Source organism: Rhinatrema bivittatum, chromosome 9, assembly GCF_901001135.1.
Source record: "Rhinatrema bivittatum chromosome 9, aRhiBiv1.1, whole genome shotgun sequence".
Taxonomy (NCBI): domain Eukaryota; kingdom Metazoa; phylum Chordata; class Amphibia; order Gymnophiona; family Rhinatrematidae; genus Rhinatrema; species Rhinatrema bivittatum.
In genome coordinates, this window is record NC_042623.1 from 163,894,688 (window position 1) to 163,910,330 (window position 15,643).

The following is a 15,643-nucleotide window of genomic DNA, read 5'->3' on the forward strand; positions in this document are numbered from 1 at the left end:
GGGATGGGGCTCATGAGAGGGCGTAAAACTAAAGTGGCACTTTTTTGGATTAAGGGGTGGTGTTGGGGAAGGGAGCGGGCCTTTGCCTCATGGTTTCCCTTTAACTTGCTTTTTCCTTTTGGGGGACCAGAGCTGCCTTGAAAGTCAGTGGGAGGGGTGGGTGGGGGTTTCCATTGATGCTTGGGGTAATTTTTGATTTATGCGGGGATATGTATCAGGTCACTTGGCCCTTAAATTTTCTCGCAGGCTCATCAGGGACCCGCATTAGCGTCTTGTTACTCCCTTGGTAAAATAATTGCACCTCCTTCAAACACGCTAAAAGAAAGAGAACTGATGTTTTTGTAAGTCAGCCGTGTTATTTTATCAATATAGGATTGCCTATGCATAAGCTACTTTACATGGATTAGATAATTTTATGCATGAAAATGCATGCAAAGTTTCTTGTTTCCATAGGGGGAGGAAATCTTCTGGTATATCACATGATATCGTGTGATAGTGCCTCAGTATGGCAATATCGCATGAAAAACAGCATTTAATATGCGTCACATGCTGTTTAACTTGTGATATTGCCTTATTGCAGTTTATTAAATCTAGGTCTAAGATCTCAATAGATTTGTGACCTTAACATTCCAGCACAAGTCTTTAAATGATAATGCCAATTCCTTCAATAATTTAGCTCCTCCTCACCAAATAGTAGAATTTATTATGAGGTTCTTCTCATTATAAAATGAGTAGAGAGTTAATTTCTTCTCTCAGACAATTATGAACCCTATAGTCCTATCTTTTCCACGATTGTGGAACGGGTAGATACTTAGTCCGTTCAACCAATAAACTCTCAAGTCCCAAGCTCTCAAATAATCCTTACTTTTTCCTCTTTAAAGAATTAAGTAAAGATGATAGCAGAAGCATCTAGCTGATTTCCCTGGTCTTCTTCTCTCCTTCCTAAGTAATGGATGTGAATCCATTCCTGGTGGAAATGAAGTGGATGATCCCGCATATCTCTCTAAGTGAAAGACTCCCACTTCCTTCAAATGTTACATAATCTGAGTTCCTGGGTCCTGGGGTACTCAGTAAAAAGTAAAATCTTACTCAAAGGGGAAACCAAATAAGAGGAAGGACAGGTTAAAAAAAATTCCTGCTTTCATACCAGAAAGGATTCCAAAAGCATGGACAAAAATAGAGGATAAGGGACTCTGTCTCTATTTCTTTCCAGGAGACCCTTTTCTCAGCCAAAATAATCTACAGAGTGGGACAGCAATGGACATGCTGCTGTAAAGGATCAACTCTCAAACTAAGAATCAATAAGGTTAATAAAAATAACAGCATCAGCAGACAGGAACATCCTGCCTTCTGAAAGGTTAACCAAACATCCATTCCCTGAGATAAACTATTAGAGCATATCATCTGAATCTCCGACATGGGGGAGCCAAAACCCATGACTACTGCTAATTACACTGCCTTTCTAGAAGAGGAGCCTTTAGGTCTTCTACATCAAAACATCATAAAATCACACATATACATAATTCAAGTACACAGTTTTCTCATCCTATCACACCATACATAACTACTTTATAATTTTATAAAATCACACAAACATAATTCAAATAAACAGTTTGCTCATCTTATCATGCTATATATAATTACCCTATAAAATGAACATATACTAGCAATATCACATAAATTGTTAATAAACATCTCAGTTCTTAGCTAAATGCTTTCCCACATAACCACGTTTTAACACCGTTACAAAAGTTATTAAGATCTTTTTATACCTGAAGCATTCATGGCAACAAGGTCTATAAAACTGGAACAGCTGAGAAACTATGATTTCTCGTATGCTGGAATTAGGCATCCTTCACAGTTGTAACATACAAAACTTCTTCCTGCGAAGAGTGTTAAGTTTGTGGATGGTACATAGACTTGCAAAATTTATTTATTTTATTTTTAATTTTTTTTAATTTTTAATTTTTATATACCGAAGTTCTTGTATCAGATACAAATCACTCCGGTTTACATAAAACAGTGAGATGCCCAAACGGGAGGGGCTTTACATATAACTATAAGACAACTTTACATATAACTATAAAACTATAAAACTATAATAACAACGTACAACTGTAACAAGGTATGGAGATAGTTACAAGAGAAGGAAAAACTTTTGATATAGCCGAAAATATTAAAACTTTTGAAAATAGCCGATAAATATTAACGGCAATGTTCCCAAACTGCTTTAAATGCCAACACCAACATTTCAAATTGACATTGGTATTCCATAGGAAGCCAGTGAAGTTGTTTCAATGTAGGGGTAATTGATCGCTGTAACTAATGCACTAATATCTTTTGCTGCCATATTCTGTATTTGCTATAGTCTTTTCACAGCTACCTGCAAAAGATTAATATAAAGAGTATTACAGTAATCAAGCCTCAATAAGTTCAAAGTTTGGATTATTATGACCAAGTTCTTCTTGGTCAAGAATGCTTTCATCTGATGAATCAGATGTAAGTAATCAAAGGATGTCTTCACTACTGCTGAAATCTGGGTGCCAAATGATAAATACTTATCAATCCATACACCCAAATTATGAACAAACTCTAAAGGGAATTACTTCACCCTCACTTTCAACTGAAAATTACTGGGCCAACCTCCCTGGCCTTCTAAAGTGCTTCCATTTTCTGTATTCATACTCAATTTTTGATCATACAACTACCTCACTACCAATTCTAATCCTTATGTGATCATATCTGATTCATTCATAGAATTTTTATTAACTGGACAAAAGATTTAAATGTCATCCACATACATATGATAACATAGTCCTGCTGACCTCAGCACACTATAAAGTGGGGTAATGTTATAGATTAAACAGATAAGGGGATAACACTGCCTCTTGAGGCCGCTGCATCTCAACTCCTAGGGATGTGAATGAAATTGTCCTGTAAGTGCCTGCTGTGAGCATCCCACAAGAAAAGATGAACCACTGTAGCATCTGGCTGTGGATCCTAATGGCCTTCAACCAGTCAACTGAACAATTATAGTTGACTATAACGAAGGTGGCCGAGATGTCCAGAAAGATTACCACCATACTATTGCTTCAATCACATTCACAGAACACATCATCTAAAAAGAATATCAACACTGTCTCTGTACTGTAGCATTTCCAGATTCCTGACTGGTAATTATCTAACATATTCCTTTGTTTTAAAAAGTCCAATAGTTGAGCTGATACTAAGAAATGGTAAATTGGATACTGGGCAATAAGAAAAATTATCACTTGAAACCAATGACAGCTTCTTTAAGAGGTTAAACTTTTTGCCAAAGTTACATGATGTGACCCAGGAGCTTCCTTCAGATACCATGGGATCATTTTGCTCCTGTGCTACAAGAAGTAGAGAAATGTGGGAAAATATCTAATTTGATCAGCTTGATCTGCTTCCTCCAGAACATCTGCAGTTGCTATTGGAGCCAGAAGGCGAGCTTCAACAACTTCAGCAAGAGCTGTGAGTCCTCTTTACTACAAATGTGGTGGAAACAGTCCCAATACTTCAAAGGGACATAGGCTTCTACTTCAAATATTTTCTCCTTCCAAAGTAAACATTCAATCTTGGATCCAAGAGATCTCAATAAACACCTGAAGAAAGGAATGCTTAGTGAGCACTTTTTAGACAATTGTACCTCAATTGGAGATCACCAACTGGCTAACCACTCTAGAACTCAAGGATGCCTACATGCATATCCCGATTCACAAAAATCAAAGAAAATTTCTGTGTGTCACAAGAGCAAACAATCATTACCAATATCGAGTTCTCCCTTTTGGCCTCTCTACAGCTCCCAGGATATTTACAAAATGTCTTGCAGTGGTTGCTGCGAATCTAAGAAGAGCAATATATTCCTTTTTCCATATTTGGATGATTATTGGCTCATAGCCAAACCTACTCTTCAAGAAGCTTGTTCCTCCACACTTCATAAAACAGTAACTGCGAAACTCTTAAGATTCATTATTAATTTCCCAAAATCTAATTTGGAGACTACTTACATAACAGACTTCATAGGAACTTGCCTTGATACCTTACAAGGAAAGGTGATTCTCCCTCAGCAGAGGGCAAAATAATTGATCAAGATAATTCTAATCCTGTTACATCAGAAACAGGTTTCTGCCCACAATGTCATGAAAATGTTAGGACCCATGGTGACAACATTCCATGTTACTATTCCTTTTGCATGTCTCAATAGAACCAACATATACAATCACTTTCCCTTAAAGTGAATATATCAAACACTCTCATCAATCTCTGGCATGGTGGCTGAACCTTCAAAACTGCTGAGAGATCCGTCTTTTCATCAGCCTAAGTTTCATATGGAAATAACCATAGATGCCCCATCCAAGGAGATGGAGCTCATCTGAACAGTTTTTGTTCTCAGAGAACTTGGGCTCCACAGGAAAGATTATTCTGTATAAATCACCTAGAGTTGAGAGCAGTCTTCAATGCTTGAAAAGTATTCAGTTCTTGGCTAAAGAGGAAAGTGGTTTTGATCCAAACAGACAACCAAATAGTGATGCTCTATATCAGCAAACAGGGAGGAACAGGCTCTTTCAATCTCTGTCATGAGGCATCCAAGGTATGAAAATGGACAGTTTCCCAAAGAATGTACCTGATAACTGTCTCTCTCCCTGGAAGCCAAAACCAGAAGACAGACACGCTAAGTCACCAACTTCACCCACATGAATGGTCATTGGACCAACAGCTAGTACTGGAAATCTTCCAACTTTGGAGCACTCTACAGATATGTTTTTTTGCAACAACACTGAACAACAAAGTTCCCATCTGCTGCTCCCGGAGGCCAACAGTGAGCAGTTTAGCAACCGATGTCTTTTTAATCCTATGGAATCAGGTGTTTCTTTATGTGTTCCTTCTGATTCCACTTATAGCCAAGACAATTGAAAAGTTAAGAAGAAAAAAGGGTCTAATGATTTTGATAGCTCCTTTTTGGCCTCATCAAAATTTGATTTCCTTGGTTTCAATGCCTTGTAGTTCAGCAGTCAATAAAGTTAAGAATATTCACATCCCTGATCACTCAGTGCAATGTTCCCAAGCTTCTGTTGTTGGCTCTGACTACATAGATGTTGAACGTCACCTAGTCTCTTCTGTGCAGTTGCCTCTTGAAGTAAGGTCATTCTGGAATCAAGAAATGTTCTGCCAGAAGATCTCTCAACTTTAAATGAAAAAGATTTCCTATCTGGTGCTTACAGATCGATCAGGACCACTCTAAGTGTCCTGTTTCCTTCTTACTTCAATATTTCTTAAGCCTATATGACTCAGGACTGAAAACTAACTCAGAGAGAGTTCATGTTAGTGCTGTTGGAGTGTACCACCAGGATTCAGGAGGAATTCCTTTCTCCCAGCAGATTCATGAAAGGCCAAGCCCATCTTAAACCTCTGTTCAAAGATCATCCTTTTCCTTGGGAATTAAATATGGTTCTTGCTCCGCACATAAAATCACCATTTGAGTCTATAGCAACAGCAGCATTAAACATCCCTTTCTTGGAAGATTTTGCATTCGATAGCTGTAACTTCTGCCTGCAGAGTAAGCAAGTTGCAGGCACTAATTTCATTCTTTCCATTTACCCGGATTTTCCATTACAGAGTACTTTTGAAAACTCATCCTAAAATTTCTTCCAAAAGTAGCCTTGCAATTTCATTTAAACCATTGTATTGCCAATGATTTTTCCAAGATCACATGCTAATAAGGGCGAACAAGCTCTTCATACATTGGACTACAGAAGAGCTTTATTGTTCTCTTTGGAGAGAAAAAAAAATCTTACAGAAAGTATTCACAGCTATTCATCTCCTTCAATCCAGTCAAATGAGTATATAGGCACAAAAAGAATCTTTCTACATGGATTCCTGATTGCATTTCTTATTGTTGTAAGTAATCAGGACCATCAGCTTCAGAGCAAGGTAAAAGCCCATCAGGTCAGGGCTAGAGCAGCTTCCTTAGACCATCTTCTCTGTGCTTCCATGGAGGATATCTGCAAGGCTGCCACTTGGACTTCTGTTCATACTTTTGCTACTTATTATTGCCTAGAAAACGCTTCATATCTAAACAGCTGTTTTGGCCAAGGAGTTCTCAAAAATTTAAAGAATTCCTTAACCTCTAACAAAATACCGGTTGCATTTTCCATGATATAAGAGCATAATAAATTCTTACATGCAACTTTCAGCTTGGGAGTCCACATATGTGTGGCTGATTATTGTCCTGCTTGTCCACAGAGAAAGCAGAGTTCCTTGTCTGCAAAGAATGTTCTCTATAGACAATAGGACAAATCAGCCACACAATCCCACCCTCCTTCACCTAAGAGTTGAAGGTTAGCTTGCTACCAAGACTTTGCCTGGCGCCGGCTGCACAGAAACACCTGCAGATCCTTAGAAAACTCTTTTGGCTTTTCTGAACTCTGAAAGAACTTTTCTGTCTTCATTCCATCAGATGACATCACCCACTTGGGTGGCTGATTTGTCCTGCTGTCTATGGAGAACACCTGTTACAGGAAAGCAAATTTGCTTTCTTAGTGTTCAGACGGATGAATCCAAAACCAGTGGGTTATCACCTCTACCAGCAGGTGGAGACGGAGCAAAGCTGACATCACTGTATATATACCCCTGCAGTGACATCAGTATTCTCCATCTCCAGTAGATGGTGGATGTGCATCTCCCTACTGCGGATTGCTTTAAAAAAAAAAAAAAAAAAGAGAAGGATTATCCGCTCCACTCTCCGGTGGTGATACCTTATGGTCTCTCCCTCAGTTGAGAATTGCTGAGGTGATTTCTGTAGTGTCTCAGATGAGTGCCTTGGTCCGGTAGCTGGTTTCTCAACTGGTGTGGACTTAGCTGTATATAAAAAAAAAAAAAAAAAGCTGAAAGGTAAGCGAATGCAGAAAGCAGAGCATGTTGGTGAAGGTATATGCCCTATCCCCCCACAGCCGGAGACCGACCTTGTACTCAGCTGGGACGAGCTGAGCTCAGGTAAAGGGTAATTTAAAAAAAAAAAAGAGAGAGAGAGAGAGAGAAGAAGGGGAGTTAAGTAGGGATTTCTCCTCCCCGCCAGTCTCTGCGTGCGGCACGCAATCCAACATTTATTCCCACCTCAGGGGAGCTCAGGGGACGTGGGCAGCCTGGCGGGTTGAGCAGCCTTTATGGCTAAGTCCCACTTTCAGTCTCATCGTGTTCGCTGCGTAGTACCCACGGTGGCATTTTTGTATGTCAGAGAGTGCCCTCTTCAGTTTCTGTCGGTTTATACTTGTATGCCTGGCTGTGTAGCCCCTTGTGTGCCTAGTTAGGTGCATAGGAGTGCCTACCAGGGCACCCATTTATGTGCGAACACACGCTTTTTTGCGCACACGTTCTGAGTGTTGCCTTTGTGTAGGAATGTAAATTGCAGGGGGTGAGGGGAAAGAGAGGAATGTGTGTCAATTGCTCATGGAGGGGGCAGTGAATGAATTGCTGTGTGGAGGCTGGAGAGGTATTAGATGTTCTGATGTTGGGAGAACAGTGTTTGTATGCGAGTTACTAAGGTGGATAGTATCAGTTGCTCCAGTGGAGGCGGGGGGAGGTAGGGGTATCAGTCAGGAGTGTGTGTGTGTGTGTGTGTGTAAGAGAGAGTTGTTTGGTGGGTAGGGGATATCAGGTACTACAGGGGGAGATTTCTATATATGTGTACAAGTTGCTGTTCTGAGATGGGAAGTGAATATGTGTCAGTTGCTCCTTCTTTAATCCACCCTCCATTGCCTCAGGTATAAACCAGGGCCTCATTTACTAAGCATTTTTCTCATAGAAATAGGATGGGAGAAAATTAGGCCTTTAGATTGTAACCCTCTTGAACAAGGACCTATTGATATGAATTTATGATTCACCTTCTGTAACATGATATTCTCCATCTCTTCTTGCGTCAGAAGTCTTGGAGTTTGGGTGGACTCAAACCTGTCTTTTTGCTCCCATATCAAAACTGTAATTCAATGAGGATTTTACAAACTGCGAGTCCTTTGTGGGTTAAAACAATTATTAGATCAACCCAATTTTCGCATTATTGTTCAAGCATCCAGTTTGTCACTTATAGATTGCATTACAATAGTTTATATCGGTGTTTCTGCATCTGTGTTAAAGCCACTTCAGTTGCTTCTGAACTCAGCCACTCGACTGATATCCAGCAAAAGGCCACAGAGATGATATTACATTAATGCTTATACACCTCCACTGGTTTCCAGTTCATTGTCGAATCTAATATAAAGTCAGTATGAAGGTCTTTAAACTGATCAATTGTGAAGCATCTCCTTGGTCTAATGCTCTTCTACAGCTTTACCATCCAATGTGAACTCTCAGATCCTCTCAAAGAGGTTTATTGGACATTCCTTCTGCAAAACAAGTTCATTTAGTGGACATGAGTTTGTGCTTTTTCCGTCGCAGCCCCCACGACGTGAAACTTGCTTCCAAAACGTTGTGTCAGTCGGAGAGCTTAAAAACATTCAAGTCAATCCTCAAGACTTTTCTTTTTAGGCAGGACTAGTCATGAAGTCATTCGGATATTTACTTTTTCCTTAACAGTGGCATGCCATTTATCCTAGGAGACCATCAGTTGCTTTATGTTTGTTCAAGTTATGTGTTTCATTTATAAATTGCTTACAGCTAAGGCATTAGTAATTAAGAAATTTTAATACTGATAAAGATAAAGCTCAGATTGCATTATAAATTGGGGGTTATGATTTTAAAACAGCCTCATAAAGGTGGGTTTTTACACTGTATTTGAATAAGACCAGAGAGGAAACATGATGCACCAACTCAGGAAGTCTACTGCAGACAATACGGTACAGTAAGGTAGAAAGGGCAATCGTGAATTGGCGATGGGAGTGAGGCAAGAGGTAGAATTGGGAGAGGGCAGGGAGTTATGTGCTAAAAATCACCCTCTTAAAAATGCTTCCCCCTGGCAGTTCTGAATTTGTCACACCTAGTCTTTCAGTTATAAAACTGCGAGGAACTGCTAAATATAGGCTTATCCACAATAAACTATGATTTAATCGAATTTAATATTTTGAGCTGGTATATTTTTATAGATATGCTCACATGAGGCTTGTGTTATAATCATTTACCAGCTTTTAGGTTTTTGCCTGTTATACAGCCTTATCCTACCTTCATGACACCTCCCCACCAGCAGAGGCCCTCAGTGTGCCTCATCACTAGTCTTGTCAAGTTCCTTCTCACTGCCTTTGCAAACCCAAGTCCCAGCCCTATGTAAGCCCGTCTTGCTATCGTAGCCTTCTCTTCTCATGGTGTCACTTCTGGCTCCATGACCTGACCCTTGTTCTTGCCTTGCCTTGTGGCCTATGGGCCTTTTAGTCTCTTAACTTGCCTTGAGGCCCTCTAGCCTATCCTGCCTTATTCCCTGTCTTGAGGCTTCTGGCCTTTTCTCTCTTGCATCTTGCCTTGGGACCTCCAGGCCTATTCTGTCTGTTGCAAACCTTGCTGCCTTTGGGCTTCTGTGTTCTTTGTTTTGTGTTTCCCTTGTCTAAGTCCTGCCCTGTCTGTTCCAGTATCCAGCATTTTTTAATGCTTCTTCTTGCCTGTTCCAGAGTCCTGTCCTTGCCTTGTCTCACTCTTGTCTTGTCTAGTTCCAGGTCCTGCTTAGTCTCCAGCCTGCCTTGCTTGTCTCCAGCCTGCCTTGTCTGAGTCTTGCCTGTGTGGACTCACCACTATGATGTACTGCCGCCGCAGAGACCTACTGGCCCCCAGAACCCAAGGGCTCAACCTGCAGGGGTAGGGGCTGGCAAGGTGGAAGACCGGCCCTTGACTTGCTCCGAGTCCTTGCCTTGCTGTCCCGTGCCGCTCCCCAGGTGGGTTTCCCAGACTCCGGGGCCCGTAACACCAGCCCTGCCTTTGCCTCCCTGAATGTATCTGCTTGTATATTCTCTTGAAGCTCTTATTTTTATATGCACTTAAAATAAAATAAAAAATTTTGTAGTGTCACATTTTTTTAATGCTTCTTCTTCTCTGCTTCTCCAGATGAGAAAAGAATTGAATACCAGTCTTCAAACTTGTTCATAAATGTAATGTTCTCTTGCTTCATTTTTCTCATTTTAAGTGCTGGCTTTTAGTTGCCATGATCGTCCATTTGTCTTAATCAGCCATTGCCCAACTTTGCAATGTTTCGGCAGATGTTTCTGCCTGCATCAGGGGCTTCTTAAATTTCTGTTGAGACAGATTTATTTGTTAGTTATTAAATTGTGGAAATCAATTTAGACGTTCAGCATTTTAGAGTAAGAACCAGGCCCGGCGTGACCGGGTGGGCATACTGTGCATTTGCACGGGGCTGCACACCCGGGGGAGGCGGCGAGCCGGCGGCAGCAGGAGAGGCCATGGGTCCACCGGTAGCCGAAGAAGGAGGAGAGAGGTGCAAGCTGTCGGAGAGGCCCGTCTCTGTGTGAGTGAGTGTGCACACAGCTTCCGCTCGCACTCCCCCCCCCTCCCCAAAATCAGGAAGGCCCGCGACGGTGGGGAAGGGGCAGGAAAAGGACGCTCGTCACAATGGCTTACCTAAAGCGGCTGAGCCCTACGCATCAGCCCTGAACGGGGAGGGCAACAAGGAAATTGTTTACATAGGGCAACACAGTCACTAGCACCGGCCCTGGTAAGAACCAAGCCTCAGGCTCTAAAATAAAATTCTCAAAAGTCTAGGAATGAAATTGCTACTTTGTTTCTTTAGTCCTACCCTGCAGACTCTTAGGAAGGATTAGAGTCCCGCCAGCATATAGTCAGCCCCCGCAGACACTCTGGATTAGAATACCCCCCTCTCTTTCCTCACTTAGCCTCAGAATCAGAGCCCTCCCTCTCTCTAATTAAATCTCCCAGTTTTTCTGGATTATATTAGATCCTTCACATTTATAGGATTAGAGCATCTCCTCTGTCTGTTGCACAATCAAATCCTTCAGAGTTTGAGGGTTAGAACGCCCCTTGCTGTATTACAGGCGACCAACAAATCTGGCGCGGACTTGATAACCGAGGCTGAAGGGAGAAAGGATCAGGGTATGCAGAGGGACTGAGACTTTTTGATGTACCTCAGGGCTCAAAAAATGTTAACCTGGGCCTGGTACAAATATCCTTATAAAACAGCCAAAACCAAGATAAATGTGGGAAAACATACTGGTTGCGAGTTGGCTTATTTTAAATAATTTATATGTGGAAGAATGTTTGCATTAACAAAACAAAGTAAAAAAAAACCATAAAACAAGAATTTACTTATCAACATAACAATGATAATTTGGTGCAAATTTTATGTAAACTGGATGCCAATTAGCTTTAGCCAAAGTACTTCAGAAATATATACATCATCAGGTAGGGTGGATGGTCACACAGCATGACAGCTTCTTAAGGATAGAAAAGAACAATGGATCAATTAAGGCAATTTGAGACTAGAAAGGAAGCTCTGCCAAATAGCTATTCAGGAAGGCAGGTGTGAATTAGAAAATACTTGCTAATCATTGAATCAAAGCTGGAGCAGAGGCCATGCTGGATGTCTAGTCAGGGCGGGTTCTTCCATTAGGCCAGGGGTCCCCTAAACTTGATCCTTGAGTGCTTCATGTTGTGAATTGGACTTCAGATTATTTTTGGTTGCAGTAAAAGTTTGTTGAACACCCCACCAAAGTGTCCGGAGCCTTCATTCAGAGTTAGAGATGCTCTACCGCATGGACATCCAAATAGTGAGAGCAACCAAAGAGAGACTGCTTCTTGGTACCCGTCCCTGTGAGCCTAGAGCCCCAGAAGTTGAATCCTCCTCCCCACCAGAAAGAACCCCAGCACCCTGGGGCGAATTGGACTGTGCTGCTGTAAGAGAAGGACAGAGTTATGAGAAAGTGGCCCTGGGGACAACTGTGTGGCCCTACATTCCGGGAGGTCCCTGAAGAGGTTACATGTGCTTCTGATGTGATTTTCTTTTTAAACTCTTTGTTTTCCAAACTTCAGGAACACAATATATGAAAAAAAAAATGTAGCCGCATTACTTAAGAGCAAATGCATCAAACATTATATCAACTAACAGTTAATAATTTGAGGCAGCACACAGCATATCAAGATTGAGTACATAACCTTATTGGCATATATGAAGTTGAGATCATCTTCTATTAGTAGAGTGTGCTTCAACCTAATGTTTAGGTTTGAATTTTTGATGTTCCCTCATCTTTAAAGTACTCATCTACCACAGTGCTTTAATTTTTCTTTCCTCAATAAGTTGTTTCCAGGGAGGAGATTTTTGTCTTCATCTTTTCTGCCAGCTGTGTCCTTTTTCTATGTTCCCTAATTAGTATCTGTTTTGTTGCTTGTCCTTATTTTTCTTGGTTACATTGTGTGCGTTTTCTGCCATGTGCATCCTGCTTTCCATTCTTTGCTCATGCTTACTAGTGTAGAGAACCATAAAGATGGATTCTCTACTAGAAAGCTTAATCCAAATCTTTTAGTAGGCAGCAGAGTGATGTAGTTAGGTTTTGGCTCCCTCAAGTGGGAGATTCAGGTGGTGCGCTCTAACAGCTTATAAACCCCTGCCACCATCTCACGGCATGGCTTCCATCTCCCGGCATGGCTTCCATCTCACGGCATGGCTTCCTCATTTGGATTTCTTTGGTTGACCCTCTCAGGGGCAGCATGTCGTTTGCTGTTCCCGCTTTTGATTATTTTTGCTGCGACTACGACTCTGGGGGTCTTTTGGACTGAGACCTGGGTAAAGAAAAAGAGACAGAGTGCCTTATCCCCTGTTTTTTGTCCACCTGTTATCCGAGGAGGAAGTTTTTCCACCCTTCCTGTCTCTTGTTTGTTTTTCCCCCTTTGAGTAAGGTTTTCCTTTTTATGCTTTACTGAGTGCCCTAGGGCCCAAATTCTTTATCATCTGGAGGAACTAGTGTCTTTCAGCTGGAAAGAACCTGAATAATGATCCGCGTCATCGGGGAAGAATGGGTCCCCATGCATTACCAGAGAGAAGGAGTATTAGGAATTTCATTCAGGAGCATGTCACCATTCACCCCAGTGAGAAACGCTTGAGAGGGGAAGTGTAAAACTGTACCAAGCCAGTATTACCAGGAGGAAAGAAGGAGATTAGGAAAGACAACAAGAGAGGTATGAGAAGAACTGGGGACTTGACATTCAGTTAAGTAACTGGAGATAAAATTCTAACCATTTCACAATGGGAAGAAGCTACAAATAGCTTTACTGATTTGGCAGGAGAAGAAGCCAAACTAGTAAAGAGATTGGTTTTGTCGTTGAAACAGATTTGCTGGAAGTTTAAGGTCACAAATTTATTGAGAACTGAAAATGTAAATCAATTGATCAGTATCATCAAGAGCTGTAAAGAATTTCATTCAGTTCTACAAATTATCAGTAAAATTGAGTTGGAAACTAGGTCAGTTTCCAGCATGATTATTACTGCTGTCAATTTTTTTGTGATCATCAGTGCTGTTTACAAGGCACTAAAACAGCAAGTTAAGTTCTGAGCAATCCTAAGGGCCTAGAAGTTAATGCCCCCGCCCCTGCCCCCCCCAGTGAATTCTGGACACTCAGAGTGATTTGACACCTTTTGGAGCAGTGAAAATCTGAACTGAGATGCATGCCCTGGACCCCTGTCTGGGACTACCCAGCCCAGGGATTACACTAGTGTAACTGTGACCACCTTGTATCTGACTTTCTTCCACTCTTCTCTTTTCTGCTGAGTACCCAGACCGTTTAGCAGCCACTCCAAAGAGCCGATGTCCTACAGTCCAGGCACATCACCAGTGGATGCATACATGCTTTCCCTGGAGTTTGCTGTGGAAAGGAAAAGTTCATGTGGAAAGATCCTCTCTTTTGGAGGACTAAGCTGCATGTGCTGCCTCGTCAGCTTTGCACTTGCCACTTCTGCTGCCTCTGGGAGTAGCAGGAAGAGCTCCTCGGAGGTGGGGATACTATCACTCTGTCCCTTTCCCCCTCCTTGGACAAAAAAAAAAGGGAAATGTTATTGTTTTTTTTCTTTTTTTAAACTTTAAATAAATGGTTTTCATTTTATATGACTTCTGTGTCCTGCATGTGCTAATAATGAATAGGTGGAGAACAGTGATTGAGAGCTTCCGGATCAGCACTGAAGGCATGCTCTCTTTGGGTCCTGGAGTCATTTCAAATAAACAGGCCGAAGCAGAAAGAAACGCGGGAGAGCGGGCAAGCGCCTCCTTTTTGACAGGAGCGGTGGCTGTCAGCGGGTTTGACAGCCGACGCTCAATTTTGCCGGCGTTGGTTCTCGAGCCCGCTGACAGCCACGGGTTCAGAAACCGGACGCCAGCAAAATTGAGCGTTCGGTTTTCAACCCACGAGCCACGGGCTGATTTTACTTTTTTTTTTTATTTTACATTATTTTTTTACTTTTGGGACCTCCGACTTAATATCGCCATGATATTAAGTCAGAGGGTGCACAGAAAAGCAGTTTTTACTGCTTTTCTGTGCACTTTCCTGGTGCCGGCAGAAATTAGCGCCTACCTTTGGGTAGGCGCTAATTTCTGAAAGTAAAATGTGCGGCTTGGCTGCACATTTTACTTACTGAATCGCGCAGGAATAACTAATAGGGCCATCAACATGCATTTGCATGTTGCGGGCGCTATTAGTGTCGGAGGGGGGGGGGGGGTTGGACACGTGTTTTCGACATGCTATTACCCCTTACTGAATAAGGGGTAAAGCTAGCGCGTCCATACGCGCACTGTACTGTATCAGCCTGAAAGTTTCTAATAAGAACAATATAGGGAGGCTTTTTGTTTTAGCCTGTTCTAACACCAAGGTTTCTGGATGCTTTAACAGAGAGCCAGATTCATGCACTTGGCATTCAGTCTTACAACTTCACCAAAGGGAAGTAGCAGAGTCCTTTCTGAACCTGTTCATTATCACCATCTACTTTTTCTGCACGTTATTTATCCAGAATGTCAAAGTGTAGTGGGATCTTTTTTCTAGGAGAAGAACTGGGGTGGAGGAAACAGGCAATCTTACAACTAGAGATGGGGAATACAATCAAGATTTGTTATTGTGATCCAGAATCACAATTTTCATCCCATCAATTTACAACCCCAGTGACCCCCCCCCCCCCCTCGAATACACCTGTGGGTCCTGAGAGATTATAAATTGGCCATATTAATTCAACATCTGTATCTCCTTGGTCTCTTCTGCTTCTTAGTGACAGGTACCAGGTGTTTGATTCTGCTACCCGAGGGCTGCTTCGCGTAGAGGAGTTAGAAGACCAAGGACAGGCCTTGGCCAACGTTTTCATTTTACGTTTACTGGAGAATGTGGATGAGCGGGAGGTCAGCTATATGCTGAAAGCAACATCACAGTAAGTACTTGTGTGTGGTCTGCATCTTGTGACTGTTAGCATGATAGCCAGTAATGATCCTTTCATCAGTATCCAGCCATGCCCATGAGTCCTGCAACCTTTGTAACCCCCAGAAACATCCTGAACTTCCACACACAATCTACTCCCATATCCCTCAGAGTGACATAGCTGGCTAAGCGGAAGACCAGAGGATCACCTTTATTCCTCTCCTGACTGCCTCACGGTTCTCTCTGTGTGGAAGGTGAAAATTGACTGTGCATCTGGCTTTTC

At 41.9% G+C, this 15,643-nt stretch overlaps 1 protein-coding gene across 5 annotated transcripts in view; it reads left to right on the top strand.

Moving 5' to 3' along the window:
• NGEF (neuronal guanine nucleotide exchange factor) overlaps nucleotides 1–15,643 on the top strand; it is a 245,957-nt gene that overhangs the window by 193,738 nt on the left and 36,576 nt on the right. For all 5 annotated transcript variants that reach the window (XM_029616712.1, XM_029616714.1, XM_029616713.1 and 2 more), the window contains one exon: nucleotides 15,218–15,373. In XM_029616712.1, the coding sequence (XP_029472572.1) occupies nucleotides 15,218–15,373 (156 nt within the window). The remainder of the gene's footprint in view (nucleotides 1–15,217; nucleotides 15,374–15,643) is intronic.